This window comes from Sturnus vulgaris, chromosome 26 (assembly GCF_052056855.1).
Source record: "Sturnus vulgaris isolate bStuVul1 chromosome 26, bStuVul1.hap1, whole genome shotgun sequence".
NCBI classification, from domain to species: domain Eukaryota; kingdom Metazoa; phylum Chordata; class Aves; order Passeriformes; family Sturnidae; genus Sturnus; species Sturnus vulgaris.
Genome location: NC_142268.1, coordinates 3,335,405 through 3,354,728, shown reverse-complemented (window position 1 = coordinate 3,354,728; position 19,324 = coordinate 3,335,405). Strand labels below are relative to the sequence as shown.

The following is a 19,324-nucleotide window of genomic DNA, read 5'->3' as shown; positions in this document are numbered from 1 at the left end:
CTGCCCCTCAGGGAGGGCAGAGCCTTTCATAGCTCTTGCTTTCCCCTCAGAGAGGGCACATGTCTCCCCTGACCTGCCCTTTTCCCTCAGGGAGGGCACAGGGTCCTTCCAGCCCTGCGCTTTCCATCAGGGAAAGCAGAGCCTACAACCCTCCCTTTCCTCCAGGGAGGACACATGGCCTCCCATAGCCGGCCCCTTTCTCCTGCAGGGAGGGCACAGGGCACACATCTCCCTCAGAGAGGGCATGAGCATCCTCAGCCTGTGCTTCATCCTTAGGGAGGACACACGACCATCCATTGCCTGCTCCTTCTTCCTGCAGAGAAGGCATGGCCACCCATAGCCTGCACTTTCCCTCAGGAAGGGCACAGGGTCCCCAACCTGCATGTCCCCCTCAGGCACACAATGAGCATCCTCAGCCTGCACTTGCCCCTCAGGGAGGAATACACAGCTTCTGAGAACACATGACTTCTCTGAGGGAAGACATGTGGTCCCCCAGCCTGCATTTTCCCCTCATTGAAGGCACATGGCCACCCTTAGGCCACGCTTTCCCCTCAGGGAGGGCATATGGCTCCTCCCAGATTAAAGAGGCCCCTAACAGATGGGATGTGGCACCCCAGTGACCTCTTCAGCATGGCACTTCATGTGTGTTTGTACATCGCCTGTGACTTGAAATACATAATTTGTTATTAAAAGCCCGGTGAGATTTGCCAACCCAACGTGCTGGAGTGTTTATGAACACCCTGCCAAGGCAAGGCTGCAGTGCCCGGAGGGTTGGCAGGTGCTGGCTTCCCTATCTGCTGCTCAACAGCGAGTGCCTGCCCAGGCCTCTCTCAGTGACCCCTGCACAGACAAACGACGAGAGTAAAGGGGAGTTATCTTCCCTAGCAGGAGATCCATGCACTGACACAGAACCTTGCTTGCTGGAAAAACCACCTTTTCCCTGATACCAATAAAGTCTCGGGGTAGTACTCGTACTCAGTGCAGGCATGAAAACTTGGAAGAGCTCACCACCCAACCTCCCCTCCTGATTTCGCTCTGAGGATTTACAATACTGATCGAAAGTTTGTCATATTTTACATCACACATATCCTACTTGCCTGTTCAGCTTGAAAACACAGCATACATGATTACAAAACAAATTTCCCTCTCAAAATCCACCCTGCAGCTTTCCCGTGCTGCCACTGTTTGGGCTAGAGATGTGATGAAATCCTGCCATGGGGCCAATGTGATCTCTGGTTTCCACACTGCCACCTGTTTAATCGATTTTATTTTTATCTTCGTCTCATAGTTGCAAGCTTTTCCAAAATGTTCCCTTTTGTGCTGCTTCTCTACAGGACTGAGTACACTGAGGTCCCAGTTGTTTATTGGGGCCTGTCAGCACTACAGAGAAATGATCATTACATAAAGCGGCTTGGGGGTAAACAGCTGGCTGTCACTTGGTGACTGATTAATCCTTAGACACTTCAAACTTCGTGCTTTGCTGTAATATAAAAGTAAAGCATTGCAGATTGCCCAACTGCAGCTTATGGAGAGAACGTGCTGTGCTTGTGAGGCCTCAGGGCATCGCCACAAAATCAGTGCAAAATCTGGCACAGCAGCCAGCTCCAAGACTCCATAGCTTAGAGCTAAGGCTTGGATTGTAAAGAAGAGAAGAGTACCAGCTGTCTAATCCTGTGTAATTCTGTAATAGCAAAAGATTTCTTGCTGAATGTCTCGGGTTGGTTACTGTCCTTATGCATTTGTCAGCCCGAGTGTACAAGATCTTAAGGTTTTATCAGGGAAAGGAAGGAGCAACATTTGGAGATGTTCCAGATCAAGGTAGTACTGCCCAGACACAAAAAGAAGGTAAAAAGCAGAAAAGGAGAAGCACTGAGAATAGGATGTACTTTGGTTTCCTTTTCTAAGGCCTCTCGAGCTGGCTGAGCCAGCTCTGTGTCAGGACACTCAGCTCAGGCAGTGTTTTCTCTGCAACCAGCGCTGCAGCCGCTTTCACATTTGCTTCAGATCCTGCTCCATTGGCTCAGAACCATCTTAACCCACAGCCCGACACAGCCGCTCTGGTTTTGCCTCTGTTTATTTGGACTCCTGTCAGTAATAGTTTATTCCAAGTGGGACTCCCAGTCCATTTATCACTGTCATCATGTTACAGCAGCCAAACCTCCTTTTCCCCCCAAAACAGAAGATTTTTGGCAGCTGTGCCTCTCTACGGAAATGCAAAGTTCCAGGTTGCCTGCTGCTTTTCAGATTTCTCAGGACTTTGTGTGGGCTGTGAACAGAAATTTCAGGATAGAAAATCAAGTAATTCGTCCTTATCATAAGCCAAAACTATCCTTCACCTATTACCTTATTGGTACTGCACTGAGAATCCAAAAGAAAAACCTTGCAGGCACAAGTGCCGAGTGAAAGGTGAATTTAACACCAAATTTCAGGTCTAAAGCAAAAGCTATTCTGGCCTCTCCTTGATCATGAGTGGAGGATGTTTGCCTGAAAAACTGCAGAAATCCATGTCCTCTCCCTTTCTTATTGTGAGAAAGGAAATGGTTTTCCAAACCTCTTTCACAATGCGCCTTAAATAAATCCTGGAGACCAGTTGTTACAGCAACCAGTTAGAGATCAGCCAGTGCACTGAAGCAGCCAGCAAGGGTCAGCCTAGGACAGGTGGACAGTCCAGCACAGCCTGTATTGTTCAGGAAGATTCATTAAACTGAGCACTCTTAAAGAAGAGGAGTTTGTCTAAAGCCTGTCAAACTTTGGTTGCAGCTATAGGTTTCCTTGGAAGGGGATGGTCACTCTGACACCCCTGTGGGGGCCTGGGCTCTGTCTTTTCCATGAAATAATAGAGATTGACTGTCAACTAAAGATGTGGAAGATGCACCTCTACCCCAGTGCTCAAGCTCAAGGGAAGCAATCCTCCTTCCCTCTGTATTCCACAGCATATCCCTGGCTCGCCTCCACGGCACAGCCTGCTTGGAGAGCTCTCCTCCTGTCAGGGCTTTCCTGGGACTCATCTAACTCTTGTTGCATAAACTCTGGAAGCATGTTTATAAGAGAGGATTAATTTAGGCACAGAATCTTCTCCACCCGTGATAGCAAAGGCTCAAGAGGAGCTTTCTCATTTCCAGGTGAACAATAAACCCAGAGACTCACAGCTCATAGTTTACGTAACAGCAGAGTTTGGGTGGCCACTGTTATCGAGATCCCTGTGACTGCAATCATTCCTCTTTGTTTTTCATCCCTACCAGGCTCCTAACTGCACATATGTGAGCTGCAGAGACTCTCCTGACTCTCTACTCTTGCCACACAGCACAGCCTTCTTCTCCCCTGGGCGACTCTGTCATATGGGGTGAGGATAGATGGGAGGACTCAGTGGGAGAGAGAAACGAGTTACCATGTACCAGGCTATCCAAACTGCCCAGTTTCTTCACAGCTCACACACATGTTTCTAGCAGAACAATGGTTTTTTGTTCTGTTAAATGCAGAATTCCTCCTGCTGTTAGCATTGCTAATAAGAAGAGCTCTCACTCCTCCAGCTCATCATAGCCATGGAAGTCACCAGACCTTTTGTGTCGACTGGACAGTGAAAAGACCTCAGGCTTGCAATCATTCTTCCATCCTTCTTCCCCCTTCATCTTATCCCTGTCTTTAACCACCATCTTTTCCTGTGTTTTCCACGAGTCCGTTTTGCCTTGGACCACGTGGTGGTGCTGCAGTTAAAAATACCACGGAGACAACAACAGTAACAGCAGCACCTGACCAGCGATGGGCGAGGGCTGGCCGAGGGCCAAGGCAAGGGGATGGTCAAATGTGAGTTCACCGGGAGAAAACAAGAGGCGCAGCCAAATCTCCTCACATCCTGGCAGCAGCCACGGCTCAGCCCGAGCCTCACAGAGCTGCTCACACTTCTGAAAAGTAGGCCTGCTGTTCCAGCTGCCCGGTGGCCCCGGAGCTTGCTGTTCCAGAGCTCTATCAGGGACTAGCCAGGAGACCACACACTGCTCCGAGCTGCAGTAATGGGAGCTGCTGATATCAGCTACCAGCTCAGCAGCAGCTCGCAAAGGTTTCAGCCCAGCATCATCCAAATATAGGCACTCTCAGGCCATCAGCTGTCACACCACAAGTCCCAGCCCAGCTCTCACCACAGACAGGCCATTAATTTTAACGGACATCTCAGAACCCTGCCCGATTGTTCAGCCTCAGTTCAAGCCACTGCAAAGGGAACATTACAAAACAAGCTGTGCTGCTCTGCCATCTGCATTAGCCTGGGCAGCCAAGAGCCAAAGGAGATGTGACAGAGTCCCAAACACAAAGCAGTGCCTCAGCTACCTCGGAGTTTTTCTCCTGAATGTTCTGTCACAAGACAGAACAGAGATTCCTCATGGAAGGGCTGGGAAACAAGGCGAAAGTTACCATAACTCATGTCCCTCTGTATTGATGATGGACAAACCATGCTGAGCCATGCTCTCATTTCAACAGCTAGCTCCAGCTCCAGATCACAGATCTCCATAGGGTTGTCCAGAGGAGAATCACTCACACTAAATGCTCTCAGAGTTCCCAAGACCATACGAGCATGGCTCCATGCTCATGGGTATCAAGGACTGTCTGTATCCTCCCAGGTTAAAGTATTTTTGTAAAGCAGCGTGCAGGACTGCAAACTGCACTGCCTCTGGCTGGGAGAGTCCTCACACAGGAATGACAAGGCACAACTCTGCCTCCTCCCGTATTATTTAGGTTCTCTCTAAATATCTGCAAAGCTCTTATTCAGCTCCCTGCTTCCTACCTTTTTCTGTGATGCCTGAAAAATGCTCACTAATAGCCAGCTCTGTGCCCCTTTTCAATTTCCCTCCACCTGCCCTGAAGGGAAAATGTAATTCTCACCACACATGTCCAAGGGCAATTAGTCCCTTTATGCCCCAGAAAGGTTTTACTGACCTTAAGAGCCTCTGAGAGAGCGAGCATTGCTTGAGGGTACAGGGTGGAGAAAGAGAGCAACCCTTTCATTTCTAGAAAATTTTCGCTGCCCACAGACAATCCCTTGGGAATTAAAACGTTCTTCAGTGCCCTGAGTACCTGCCCCAAAGAGGAGGGACGGGGTTTGTCAGCCAAAGCCATGCCATAATGGATGCACGGGAGCACAGAGGCCCATGCATGCTGGCACTACTTAAAGCTGAAAAGCAACAGTCTCACCCATGCTCGTCCTGGGAGGTAACATTTGACTTCTTGTTAGTTAATAAAGTTTTGGATGCTCTAGAAATCCCTAGAAATGGCCATGCACAGGGCAGATGCTGAGCTGAGACATCACTGCAGCTGTGAAAAACAGCCTAAAAGATCCAGCTACACTCAGGCAGTTGGGATATTTGTTCAGGCAAAGCATAACTTCATCATAAAAAAAGAAAAATTAATAAAAGAGAAGTTGACCTAGAACCCTCCTTGGGGGAAAGGGGCAGGAAATGGTCAAGTGGCGAAAGAAAATGAGGATAAATTATTACCAGGCAGGATTCAGAGATCATTTAGACTATTTGGAGAAACAACCAAGCCAGGCTAAGCAGAGTGGTGGGGTAGAGTCGAGCCAGGCAGAGTAGTGAAGCAATCCAGGGGGCTGGTTTAGGCAGGAGAACAGCCTGGGCTGGAGGGCAGGCAGGGAGTGCAGGCTGGGGCAGAGCCAGGCAGTGACAGCCATACTCACTCAGGCACTGCAGACCACTTTTATTCCCAAGAGGTTTGGCACACAATGAGCAGCTGGTGCAACTGGAGAAAACCCCTGGCACAAGCTGGTGCCCATTGATATCTTTACACCTCTCTTTTGCCTCCTTTGTCTCTTTCTCCTTCTCTCTCTCCTTGACTTGCTCTTTGTTCTTACCCTGGAAGGAGAGAAGAACACAGCTCAGTCACAAGCCTTGCACTGCCCACACATTCCTTTCCCCACTGGTACAAATGAGCAGAGGGCTGGTGGGCAGCAGGTACAGTGGGATGGCAGTGCTTTTCCCAAATGCCTTTCCAAGGCTTGGGCCAGTCCCTCTAGTCTAAGTCCATTTGTGATGAAGGGCAGGACACACTTGGCTGTTCCTCAGCAGGCTCCTCCTGCCACAAAGAGTCATCCAGGTAGTCGCCCAGCCAAGGTACTCTTCTTGCTGTGCACAAAAGTGCCAAGGCAGCATAAGAGCATCCAGAACATGCCCTGGAGGGTTGGAATTCAGGGATCACTCAGTCCCATGCAGGACTACTGCTTTAGGGGTCACAGTGACCAATATAGAGGCCTCAGCCATCCAAAAGTAATCAAGCTAACTGTTCCCTATGGTCAGATCCCTTTTTCTACTTGAAGAATTTAACAATTCCTTCCACAATTTCAGCATCTCTCTCTCACCTTATCCTTCTGCCAGGATCCAGTGACTCTGCTCCGTAGGGAACTCAGACGTCGCATCACCTTTGTGCCTTTCTCTGCTTTATCACTCTTCCCAATGTCCTCATTTCTGAAAGGAGAGCAAAATCTCTTAAAAAGGGAGAAATTCACTGAGCAAGCTCAGCTTAGGGAGATCATTAATGAAGTTCATTTAAGCTCTACTTTAGGACCCCAAGTGTGAGCTTTCCATCTCCTGGAGCATCTGGTTTGGCATCAGCCATGTCATTTATTAATGAGACACTTGGAAATAAGGAGCTGAACTTTCATGTGTGCCGGTGTTGTTCAGTGCCACACTCCTGGCTGAACCCCTGCAGATACCAGTGTCCTGCACACAGGATTAGTGTGGCAGTAGAGCTTAGATGGAGGGGAGTCAAAATCAGTCTGCTCTCAGAACACAAAGTATGTGTCTCACTTACTCATTAGACAGGAACTCAAACCAAGTGAGGTTCTGCTGGGAAGAATCGCTGCCTTCTTGCACACAAGCTCTCTGCTTCACCCTGGGCAGAGAAAAGGCATCAGACACAGTAAAGAACACAAGAGCAGAACTTCTGGGTCAGCTGAAACTCTCATTTTCTAGATGGGGCAGGAACAGTTTTAGAGTGCTGAAGAAGCACATGAAATGCCTCTTCTTGCAATTCTACCCTGGTTTCACTGGAATAAATCAGTGATTCTGCTACCCTGGGGACCTGTGACCTCCTCACACGTCTCTGTCCCAGACTTACCCATGGTAATGTTTCAGCTCCTGAAGTACCTTCTGGACAATTAACCTACCATGGATGGGGCAAGAGAAAAGCAAGGGATTATAAAATATCCTTGCACAGACATTCTGCATCCCACAAAGCCTCAGGTGCTGGTTTATAACCAACTGCTCAGCTGTGCCCCAGCAGAGTGGGATCTGCTTTACTGTTGCATCCCCAGTAGCTCAGATACACTCAAAAATCTCCCTCATTTCAAACCAGCCAGGACTGACAATACCTACACATGGTCTGGGGACACGTGGTCCTTCTCCAGCATCTCCAGAGCAGGGGGTTCAACACCTAGAACACAAAATGCTCTCAGCAGGGATCCTGGCTTACCTTTGCAGACCACCACCCTGCAACCTATGCAACTGGATCCTGTTAATCTTGCTGGGCTCCCATTCTATCTTGATTGGTGAGGAAGAAATGCAGTTAGGAAAGGAGATTCTGTTCTACATTTCTGTGAGGGAAGTGAAGGCTACATCATCTTTCTTTGTTACCCCTCCCCAGTCTGTATTATATTTGCTGCTGAGGGTCCTTGCAATAGGGTAGGAGCTGATACTGCCCCAGAGCCCTCCCCATGACAGCCAGCCTCTGCTCTGCTTCCCAGCCTCTGAAATCACTACATTTTTCTCCAGAGCAGTCCTCACAGATGGGACTTGAGTAGGGAGTGACCAATGCACCAGGCACAGGGAGGTTAAGTGGCAATGTGTCACTGGGGATGGGCATGTCTGAGCTGACACTGCTCTGCTAGCCAGGGCCAGACTCAGAACCAGCTTGGCTTTGTATTTCATGAGCTCCTGGGACCATGTGGAAGGGAAAGCAGAGGCTGTCCACGTTTCTGGAGGATACAGCTCCAGTTTTTTATCTTCTTAATTGTACCTTGAACCCATTTAGTGGCATAAAGTCTATACCAACCTTCCACAGCTGGAAGAGATGTGTTGAAACTGTGAGGTATCTGGGGAGAGGCAATGGTCTCACAGGCTGATGGGACAGACTTGGACCTCAGTCTCTTCCCATTGCTGACACATTTCTGGAGAAGTAAAAAGTCAAAGAAATTTCTGGTGCATTGTGCACCAAGGGAGCCTCCATTACAACTGATTCCTCACCCTTTCCCTCTTGTTTTGTCAGGGTTATGATGCAGGACACCATTAGGTCCAGCTGTTTGTTGGCTCCAGGGAGGCTGGAGAAAGTGACACTCATGCCTGAAACTCTCTTAGGCACTTCCCACTTTTACTGGACATGTAGCACCGTGATGCAATTGTCCTTTTAATATTAATTGAGTCTAAAGGTATTCCTCAGAGCAAAGCAGTGTGTGGGGGTGTATGTGGGGGTGTGTGTGACACTGCTGTCTCCAACCACCTGACAGAGGATTAGAGACAAGATAGGGCCAGACTCTTCTTAGAGCTGCAGTGACAGGACAAGAGGCAGCAGGCACAAGGGAAGGGAAATTCCAGCTAAATATATAGGAAAAGGGCTGTACTATAGGCAGCTCCCAGGGCCTTTATCCCACAAGATGGGGCAGTTTATGTGAAAAAGCCCATCCTTGCTGAAGTTCCTGCAGATCTCCTGGTTCCACGCTGGCATTGAAGGAGTCCAGCCTGCAGCTGACACCTGTGTATGCTGCTTTCTGCACCCCCAGCTTGCCCTGCTGCCCCCATGCCCAGCCCTCCACACTCACCACCTCCTGCAAGCTGGGGCTGGCCACAAGGTCTGGGTGCAGTGGCTCTATCTCCACTTTGATCACTGTGCCACCCCGGCTGCTGCTCCCAGCTCCTCGTTCCCCTTTGGGCAGCTGAAGGGACACGTGAGGCTGGAGGCAGGATGGGCTCCTCTTCTCCACATCGTCCTGCTCTGGGTCACTGCCAAGCTCTGTGACATCCAGGCTGAATCTAAGCAGGGGACAGGAAGAAGCCTCAGAGCAGACCTGAGCAGACCTGCCCGGCATGGCACAGCCCCTGCAATGTCCCTGGCTGGGTGACCCTAACAAGCCCTGCAACTGGGACAAGGAGGCTCCCCACAGCAGGCACGTGGGAAAGGAAATGACAGGAAGTATCAGCCTGGACATCAAGTCCTGAGCCTGTTAAAAACAGCTTCTCTGGCTGCCACCAGTGAGTCCCCAGCTCCCTGGTCACCCGGGATGTTTAGTGCTGGATGGCTCACACTGATCTCTTAGCAACCCCTGAGACTGTGCAGCCACCCTGGCAGCAGCCTGTCCTGCCTGCCCCAGAGCTGCTGCCCTGTCAGCTGCCATCCAGGAAAGTCCCTCTGGGCGTTTAGAAGTGGCAGATGATGTTGTTTATCACATCACTACTGTGGCATCATGCCATAGTCCTGCTCCCACCAAGACTCACATTTGAGGAAGAGAACGAAGTATTTTCTAGGAAATGAGGGGTGGACCAGCTCCCCCAGTGCCTCACAGTGTCCTGCACACCAAGCACTATTGCAGTGACAACAATACAGAAGAAAAATGATGAATACATCTCAGTGGAAAATCTTAGTCTCTGCATGGGTTCTGTCTGCAGATCACTGTCACTTCATTTCTGCTGCACAGGCAGGCTTCAGGAAGCCTTTGCTTAGGGAACAGTGGGGTGTATTCCCCTTCCCTGGCCTCCTGCTCACACGTGCTTCATCACCCAGCAAGGGTACAGAACGTGTCCCTGACACCAACAGCCACTCTGTGCCACCGTTACTCATGTGCCTGTTACAGCATAAACTGTGAATGATCCGTGGCACATGGGACAACAATAGGTCTGAGAACCAAAGTCTGAGCTTGATAAAGGACTGCCAAGATTTCAGGCTGAGATAATTTTAGGGTACCGTATAAGGAGGAGAGATAAAAATATCTCCTGCTGGCTTGCACCTAAATCCCAGTCAGCTGGGAGATCAATACATTTGTCAGCAGGGAAAGCATTCCTGGAGGAACCTGGAGCTCAAGGCATTCATGTGGCAGGAGCAGAGGATGGCAGGAATGCCAGGCCTGACTCTGCTCCCAGCCAGAGCTCAGCACTGTGCTACAAACACAACCTCCTCTGGAGCCACGTGGAGGGCAGAGGGCTGGAGGACAGCACAGTGCTTGCAGGCACAGCCCCCACCAAGCCAACTCACAGACAAGAAGAAAAAGGATTTGACAGAGCTCTCCTAATCCCTCTTTGATGGGAAAAATTCTTTGAGCCAGAGGATGGAGGTCATCGGGGCAACTGATGCTGTTCAAGATTCCCTCCAGAGAGAAAAGAGAGATCCTCTTCCCAGCCCCAACACCAGGAAAAGAGGATCTTCCTACTTCCGAGGAGACATTAAAGCCTCTTGCAGCCCTAGCACTTCCACATCCCACCCAACACGAGCAGTGGATGTCCAGCTGCTCTGGCAGATGCTGACAGGCAAGAGAGACCACCCAGCAGCATCTGGAGCTGCAGGCAGTGTGATGTTCAGCCTCACACCTCCACTGCACTGGGTTCATCAAATATCACTCAGAGTCCTGCCATACCTGCGCCTGCAGCCCACGGGTGACAGAGGGCTCTCCCAGCTGTGCCTCCGGGACGTGGACATAGATCTCACCAGCGTGGGGAAGGAATCCTGGGCCTCCTGCAGGTCCAGCTCATTGTCTGCCTCTGCAGGATGCTCAGAAGTGCTGGTACCATCATCTGGCACAGCTGCACAGGAGCACAGGTGGCCTTTGTTCAGAAAACGACAGTCAGTCTCGCTGTAATGTACCGAGCAGGAAACGGGATTGGAAAAAGCAACATCCACAGACAGTTTGGTCACAGCCCTTGGTCTCTCCTCCAATGAGCGAAGGGCAGACACAGTCTGGGATCCTTGTTCTGGCTGTGCTGCCATGTCTGGTGCTGTTTTGGCAGTCGGCAGGCTCAGGAGTCCCAGATCTTTGTAATACTCCGTGCCGTGGAGAGCAGAGTCTGAGAGGAGATCCTCCGTGCTGCTGTGCAAGTCTGCTGCTGGCACATCCAGCTCTGTGGAAGACGAGTCCTCCTGCAAAGGCAGCACAAATCCTGTCTGAGAGCCTCACACCAATCCTGCAAAGGGGACACCTCCTGTGCAGAAATTGGGGTGCAGAGCAGGGCCAGACTTGCAAGTGACTTTCTAATAATCACTCTCCCCTGCTGTCCCTCACAGCAACATAACCTTGTATTCCTTCACTCTGGATCAGTACCACTTTCCCCCATTCCTACTCCACCACAAACCCCTCTGGATATGGTGCTGACCACCCAGTTTGCTGCCCCTGGCCTCTGTCTTGCACAGTGGTAGCAGCAGGAAAGGGGATACTTGCCTTCTCTTCAGCCATGCTGGTGCAGAAGGAATCATCCTCAGCAATCAGGGATGGGAGGAAGCTTTTGGGGGTGGGATACTCCAAGGCAGGGCTGTGGTGGTCAGTGAATTCCCGTAAGCATGGCTTGCAGTCTGACCCTGCAAGACAGAGAAGGTAACCAGCAGGTAACCAGACATCTGGGAGGGATGGAAAACCAGCTGCACACCCACAGGTGATATCAGGCAGTGCTGAAATGCTCCACATGCCCTCTGCTCCTTCACAGACAGGCAGTGCCAGGCAATCTCCAGATCACAGCAGCCTTGATCCTGTAGAAACCTGGTGCAGGGATTTCCTGCCAGCAGAAACCTCATCCTTGCAGCAGTGCGAGGGGACAGACCAGGTTTGCACTGTCCCAGCCAGACCCTCATAGGGTAGTCTGTGCTGCAGAGGCTTTTTCCACAGTACGAGAATTAAGCACATTTTTATGTCTGTTATTGACATTATGAAACTTTGAATCAGAAATCCAGGAATAAAAATACTGACGGTGGTTTTATTTTCATCCATAAGGAATAAAGGACACCTGGGTGGGTGGGTAAAAAAGGATACTGGGAGGCAAATTGGTGGCTTCAGACAACACTGAATATGCAGAGCAATATGCAGTGTAATACCAGGAGCACATAATTCTCCTGGATCACTTCTCTGGATTTTCCCCAGGCAGGAGTGTGAACCTGAGTGTGCTTATACCATCTGATAACTCATTGAGAAACCAAAGGTCCGGATGTTTTGTGGTACAATAGATGGTCCAGCTGACTGAAGCACATTCCTGTGGAGCGAGACACGCTGTAAACCTGAGCCACAATCCCTGAACCATTGCATGACTCACGGAGGCTTTTTATTCCTTCAAGACACACACAGCTGAGGCAAAGGGAAAAACGCCAGGCTGTTGGCTGAAGCACTGTGGTGGACCTCTGAAGATGCAGAGAACAACAGCAAGAGATTGTAAGCAGCCATATCTATCCAATGGGAAAAACCAGCAGGAAGCTGCTAGAAACTCATCACACTCCAGGAAAATCAAGCATGAAAACATTAATGTAAGGAAGACATTTTAAAAAACGCACTCTTGGAAAGCTTGCATCCTGCTGTGGATTATAAAGCTACACAATTCAGCCAGGAATTGCGTGGTGCCAACTAAAAAAAGGCAGCAAACGTGAGGGAGAGTTTGGAGGTTTGTTCCTTGGATCCTGCTGCACACTGCAGATGCCAGATTTTCTGTTTTAAGGAGCATTTGGTGTGTTCAAATGTCTGTGATGGTTTCAAGTGGAGGACTATAAATAATATAGAAAGAAAACACTTCTGAAGGCACTATTTTAATTAAGGGGTTTCTAGCTACAAGACCAGGGAAAATTTGAAACAGGCTTCTAGCAAGGCTGTAAAATTTACTTCACATGACATTTTTAATGAATAGACCAATTCTTGCCCAGGATGTCACTGAGCTGCATCTGCAACTGGCAGAGATTTAGTGAGCTATTAAACATCACCTTTTGCTTTCCTCAGTGCACCTGGATTCAGCTTGCAATCAAAAATCAGCATTTTGAAGTGAATACACCCTTGAACCAGCACAGATGTTGGCATGAACTTGTAGGAAACAGCAGCCAAAGCTCTTGGCGGGCAGTGAAAACAACTGAAGCACCCAAACAGGCTGGGATGATGGCTAAGGTAGAATGGACCCAGGGGAATAACCAGGGGGTGGGAAGCATCCCAGGGAGGCCAGGACAGATGGTGCTTCCCCTCATACAAACCCAAGGAAGAAAGAAAAAGGAGATTCCCTGCTCTCACCATCCCTTCAGCAGCAAACTACCCACAGGGAAAGCAGCAAAGCCCTGGGAGGCAGCAGGAGCTGACAAGGGCTGTGGTCTGACAGAGGCCAGAGCCCTGGACTGAAGGTTTAACTAAAACAAGGAGTTTTTTCCTCCCAAGCAGTGTCCAGCCATCCCGCCAAGGCTACTCCAGCCCTGCACCAAGCTCCATGCAGCCCTAAAGTGGATCCCTGGAACAGAGTCAGCTCCTCAGAGGCCTGGAAAATATTCCCTGTGCTCTGCCTGTGCCATGCAGGGCTCAGGATTTGGCCAAGGCATAGGCTGCAGTCAACAGACCCAGTCCAGACCCACCAAAGGACTTAAACCCTCCTCAGAGGCTTCAGACACTCGGTTGAGCACACGATAAATCAGCACGGGGTCGGGGCAGCGGCACGTGGCGCACACGGGCACAGCCCTGGGGACACCATTTTAGGCAATATGTGAGCACCAGCCACTGCAGGGGCTGGGCTGGCACCGTGCATGGAGCAGGGGCTTGGGCAAGGGGCTGATGGAGGAGCTCATGGGGAAAAACACCTTCAGGCGTCAGGCCGTGGGATGATGGGCAAGGAAGTTCGAGCATGGAGCACACATAGGAAGGAGGCAGGTCTAGGGGGCTGTGGGCATCCCCATATCAATGATCAAGGTTGACAATGTGTCAGCAAGTGTGGCAAACTCTGGAGCACCTTGAGCCTCCCGTGCTCTGCCCTCGAGCCTGTCTGGAAGGATGCAGGCTCTGTCATGGTGGCAAGGGAACAGGGAATCTTGGCCCCCCAGGCTCTGGCAGACAGCAGCAGTCACCTTTCCTCAGCTGAAGCTGGAGATGGGATAACAAAATGACACTTTCAAGAACAAATGCTGTTTGCTTTAGGAGAACATTAAGCAGATTAGGTATTGCAGTTGCTTAATTCGTCTCTGGCTGGAAACCATAAAAGGTTATTGCTGCAGGGAGCAGCCTCCTCAGAGGAATTCCCAGGGCAGAGCTGGAGAGGAAGCATCGCTCGCTGGGCTGGGTTGGTTCCTGCACTTTGCCAGAGCTTCCCACGGGTGAAACATGACGACTCTGGGCTGCTGCGTGGGGAGGAAGGAAGCAGTGACAGGCATCCAGGGCATGTGGCAGTCTGGGATGATCTCAGGGGGTTTGATGATGTGGGGACAGCAGGATCAGCTGTCTGAGCTGCCCTGGCTCAAGGAAGAAGGCTTCATGCTGTTCTAACGGTGCCCAAGGCCACTGGGATCCCAATAGAGATTTTCATAATTCCAATTCACACCTCCAGTCAAACCCTCCCTCCTGTCACTGGCTGTGCTGAATTCCCTTGGACAGGCTGGTCATTGGAGCTTCACCCACAAGTGTCATGACAGGTGACAGCATCAAAGCAGCCAACACTGGAACAAGCCCTGCCAGCAGTGTCCCATCCTCACCTCCTATCCCTTGGCTTGGTGCAGGATGCTGCATGTCCCCGAGTGACCCTGGAGCCAGGCTGGCGCTGGGAGGGGACACGTCAGAGGAAAACATGGATGTGAGCTCTGGCCACACCAGTCACATCCTCCAGCATCAAACACTGTCTGCATTCCCACTGGGGAAAGACCACACCAAACAGGGCAGGACAGAGGCACTGGGCAGTTCTGCTCCATGAAACAATCCCAGGAGGAAGGAAAGACGAGAATGTCTGAGCATTTCCCAGCAGTCAGGGATAGAGACTGTTGGGAAACCATGGAGAGCATCACAGACAAGAAATAAAAATTATTCCATCTTCCCCTGATCCACCCCTGACCTCCTGGCCCCTCACCAGCTGCCCTTCACTTATCCTGTTGCAGGGTGTCCAGAGCTATAGGGAAAAACCTCTGGGAAGCAAGTGCTGAACTCCCTGTGCCAAGATGGGCTGAAGTGCCGTCCCTCGGCTGGCGTGGGCCCCTCACGGCCAGCACTGGCAGCGGTGGGGATTGGCTCTGGGCAGGACAGGGGAAGATAAGCTGTCCCACACTGCGACACACTGTACAGAGCAGCTGCCTTATCACCGTGCTGGGGCCGGGCTCTCGGGCACAGAGGGCAGAGGAGCAGGGAGCCAGGACTGCTTTCTGCTGTCTCTCAGCTGAAGGCTCTCAGCAGGGCTGAGAGGGGGTTGCAGCCCCTCTGCTGCAGGTTCCAGCTGTGCAGGTTCCAGCGGTGGCTCCAGGGGACACTGAGGGAAGGGCCCACGCGGACCAGCGAGTGCCACACTATGGCACATCAGTGTGGGAGAGGGGCCGAGTGAGACCTGAGCATTTTGTACCCAAGCACAAGCCCCAAGAGAGCAAACTGCTCTGCGAGTACTGCTGAAGGGAGCTGGCTGTGCCCAGGCCCTCTCCGGAGCAGTCAGTGCTTGGGAGCACCATGAGGCTGATTGATTTGTTAGAGAACTGAGCCCACCTGAGCCTTCCCAGCCAGCCCATAACCCCCAGCAGGCATGGGACTGGGGCGGCTGGAGCAGGGCGTCCAGCTGGGGCTTGGGGCTCACCACACATTAAAGCCTGCAGGACCCCCTGCTCTGAGTTAACCTTCCCCTAGCTGTTCAGTTTGGATCTGAACACACCACACCAGAAGAGAACTGGGAGTGGGTGGGAAATAATGAAGGACAAAGAGGAGCAGGAGCTCTGATGCTGCAGTTAAAGGTACCCAAAAGCATCAGCCTGGAGACAGTGTTTGCTCCCAAGGACACAACAAGTGTCTGGCTCCTCCAGGACTGCAAATGTCCCGCTTCCCGGGGCTCTCACTTCCCTCTTTCCAAGTCACGGCACTGCATGCAGAAACGAGGCCAGTTCACACCAGTTGCTGCCATTTCCCACCCCTGCTGCTGGACACAGTGTAGCCCAGCCAGGGCCACCCAAACTGCCAGTGCTCCAGACACGGGGCTCTGCTCGTCAGCCCTCACTGAAACACTGAAGGAATCTTTCCCCCCACATCTGCTCAAACACCAGACTCTGGCCAGGCAGCGTGCAGAGACAGCTGTCTGCAAGCACCGGGACCTCCAGCTCGCTGCCAGCCACGAAACAAACTTATTACAAAACCAAAAGGCTGATATTTAACCCGTTACCCAGCTCCTGGAGGCAATTATATGCCTTGAAAAGAAGATTAAATGGAAGGAAAAGTGTTAACCAGCACTTAAGGCAGAGTCCCCTGCAGGGAGGAGTGGGGGGCACCTCAAAACCAGCTCTGCCCAAGCCCCCGGGATTCTCTGGTACCTGCTCAATCCAGGACAAGCCGTCCCTGCCACAGCCCAGCTCCCACCACACACTCAGCCCCCTGTCCCCACAGGCCATTACCTCGCTTAAAGGACCATCTCTTCTTCCAGCGCTTGGAAAACGATGGCCAGGAGTGGTTGAGCAGCGAGTCTGACATTTGGGAGCCCCGTGCAAGGTTGAGCCCCGAGCAGAGACGCCGGCACGGAGCACGGCAGAGCTCAGCGCGCTCTAAGGCAGCACTGCAGGCTGCAGCCCAGGGGCTGCCAAGGGGGGAGTGGAGAAGCCAAGTGTTTTGTCAGAAGTATCAGCTGATGGAAGCTGTAGCCAGAGAGAAATTCCTGGTCCCTGGTGTTCCCACCTGTGTGGCAGGTCAGTGACTTCCTGCAGCTGGGTCTGGGGATTAGTGGCCTCAGAGCACACACAGCCCCTGAGTGCTGCTCGAGGCTTGCAGACAGAAACAGAAAACAAGCTGTTAACACACCACAGCCCCCGGCCCTCTGCCAAAGCCTCCCTGTTCCATTCATGGCTGTCAGCATGATAGACCATCACTTTTCAGGCACTTCTTCTCACCTGGCTGAGTCACCTTCACCTTCAGTGAAGGGTCAGAATTAACACTGACAAGGTTCGATGTCGTTACAAGACGTTTATGAAGGCTCACTATTTTAATTTTTCTCGTTTTCAAGGGCTGCGGCAGAGCCTCTGCAAGGAACTGCAAGAGACCCCATCCGCCCACAACATCAGCATCATCCTGCAGCTCACAGCAAGTCCCAGTCCCCTGGCAAGGGCATTTCTCCAAGCTCTCCTCAGCTCTCCCACACAGGGAGGCAGGTGGGAGCAATCTCAAACTGCCCCAAGAGACCCAATTCCCTACCCTCTAAGCCCACTCCTCCCAGTTGGCACCAGCCCCACAGCCCAGACAGGCTCCAAACTTTATTCCCAACCCCTCAGTTAGGCTGAAGAAACCAGGTTTTACCCCAGTGCAGCTGCTGGGGTCTGGAGCCAGACTAAAACTCCTCCCTGCTGTCCAGCTGATGCCTGCAGCCTTGCTGAGCAGAGTCCAGGCAGTTTGGGAATGACCACAGGTACTTCCACAGCTTGAAGCCCAGGCTGGGCAGGTGGTACACAAAAGCAGGATTCGAAAAGCATTTTTCCTGCCTGGCCACAAACCCCAGAGTGTCACCTGCTCAGTACAGCCCTGTCTACATCCTCTCTCCCTGATAACACTGGGGACCAGCCCTGGAGTGGGCAGTCCAGAGTGGAATTTGAGGGTCCTGGGCATGGATCCCTCTTGTGCACAGCCCAAACCCAGCTGTGGGCAGTACCAGGGTGTCTTTGCAAACATTCAGCAGTGGCACAGGAGCAGCAGGAGCCAAGAGCAGCACCCAAAGGGTGCCCAGCCCTGCCCCAGAGCCCACCATGATGAACCTGGGGGTTAAATCCCGACCTCATCTTCTCCTCTTCACTCCCAGCAGAGCAAAACCCCGGTTAGGCTGAGCCTCCCCAGCCCACGTTTTGCACTGAAGCTCTTGCAGGAGGGAGGCTGCACCAAACCCAGTGCTGGGACTTTTGGCTTCAAGACAAGCTGCTTCCTCACAAGGCCTTGAGGAAGGTGAGTGACAACCCCGCTGCTGTGGGATGGAGCTTGTGCAGAGAGCAACTTACCCTGAGGGCTGGAGGCATCTCTGTGTTGGGTTCCTCAGAGGCAGATCCGGCAGCCCCGGCTCCTTGTCCAGCTGCTGGAGCAGAGCGAGAAGCGGAGCCTCAGCGGGGAAGCAGCGGCCATGAGGGCGGTTTGCTCACGGGGGCCGCAGGCTCAGCCCTCTCACCGCTTCCCCTTTCCTGGGGCACAAACAAACCCGGCTCCCCCATGCTGCAGCTCCCGCCGCACAGCCCCCGTGCTGCTCGCCCCCACCCTCACTGGGCTCTGGGCTCTGGAAGGGTCCAGCGAAGCCACCAGGAGGGCTGTGCACCCCGAGGCAGCCATGCACGGGCCCTGGCAGCCCTGAAGGCACGATGGCTGCGAGGTGCAGCGATTGCTGTAAGAGCTTCCTGTTCCCTTCGGAGAAAACCCGCTGTGTGTGCCCCGAGAGCCCTGCACGCCCAGCCCAGCCCCTGGGCTCCTTACACTACGGCTCATTAGCCTCCTACACATGGCTCCTCCTAATGAACCCCTGGTCTTTGCTGTCATGGCTTGACTTGTGGAGCAGCAGGGACCCCAAAGCCCAGCAGGTCTGTCTTAGGCAGGGTGAAGTGATAGCACAGCACAGAAATGCCTGTACTGACCATGTTCACCTGTACAGGAGAGAGACAAAGACTTCAGCTCCAAGGCGGTGCCCCTGCCCTGCCCTTGGCCAGCAGACAGAGCCCCTGGCATGGCCCAGGCTCGGGTTTGTTGGCACAGCCATTCCCTCCTCCCCAACAAGCCCCGTGGGCTGAGGCACACATGCTCCTCATCCCGGAGCCCCGAGCACTCACCAGCCCCAGCCAAACCCTAATCAGAACAAGAACCACTCACACTCCAATTACTCAAAGACCGCAGTTTTGGCAGCGCTTAGAGTAGCAATTACCCTGTGCTCCAGGAAACCACAAGAGCAGAGGAATTAAGGTTTAATTTCTCTGAAGTCCACAAGAGCTCGATTAGCATCAGAGATCAGGGCAGCTCCTAAACACCAGGCAGCTGCTCTGGCTGATGGGATGGTGAGTTGTCCTTGGCTCAAACAAGGATGAGCTCTTTTCCTCCTGCCACGTGTCTGACATGGCTTCGGGGGTGCCAAAGCTGAGCTGTGCAGGCAGCCTGGAAGAGTGATGAGGGATAATGGCACAAGGACTGTCTCAGCATCAGCAGCCTCCC

General features: G+C 52.2%; 1 protein-coding gene across 1 annotated transcript in view; it reads right to left on the bottom strand.

The window, feature by feature from the left end:
• ARHGEF18 (Rho/Rac guanine nucleotide exchange factor 18) overlaps positions 1-16,655 on the bottom strand; it is a 48,774-nt gene extending 32,119 nt beyond the window's left edge. Inside the window, exons 1-10 of the mRNA XM_014882985.2 lie at positions 16,555-16,655; positions 11,420-11,556; positions 10,622-11,121; positions 8,816-9,026; positions 8,053-8,167; positions 7,377-7,434; positions 7,120-7,164; positions 6,814-6,894; positions 6,362-6,467; positions 5,684-5,858 (exon numbers count right to left, since the gene is read on the bottom strand). Coding sequence (XP_014738471.2) covers positions 5,684-5,858; positions 6,362-6,467; positions 6,814-6,894; positions 7,120-7,164; positions 7,377-7,434; positions 8,053-8,167; positions 8,816-9,026; positions 10,622-11,121; positions 11,420-11,556; positions 16,555-16,630 — 1,504 coding nt within the window. The 5' untranslated portion in view covers positions 16,631-16,655. The remainder of the gene's footprint in view (positions 1-5,683; positions 5,859-6,361; positions 6,468-6,813; positions 6,895-7,119; positions 7,165-7,376; positions 7,435-8,052; positions 8,168-8,815; positions 9,027-10,621; positions 11,122-11,419; positions 11,557-16,554) is intronic.
• Between the last annotated feature and the right edge of the window lie 2,669 nt (positions 16,656-19,324).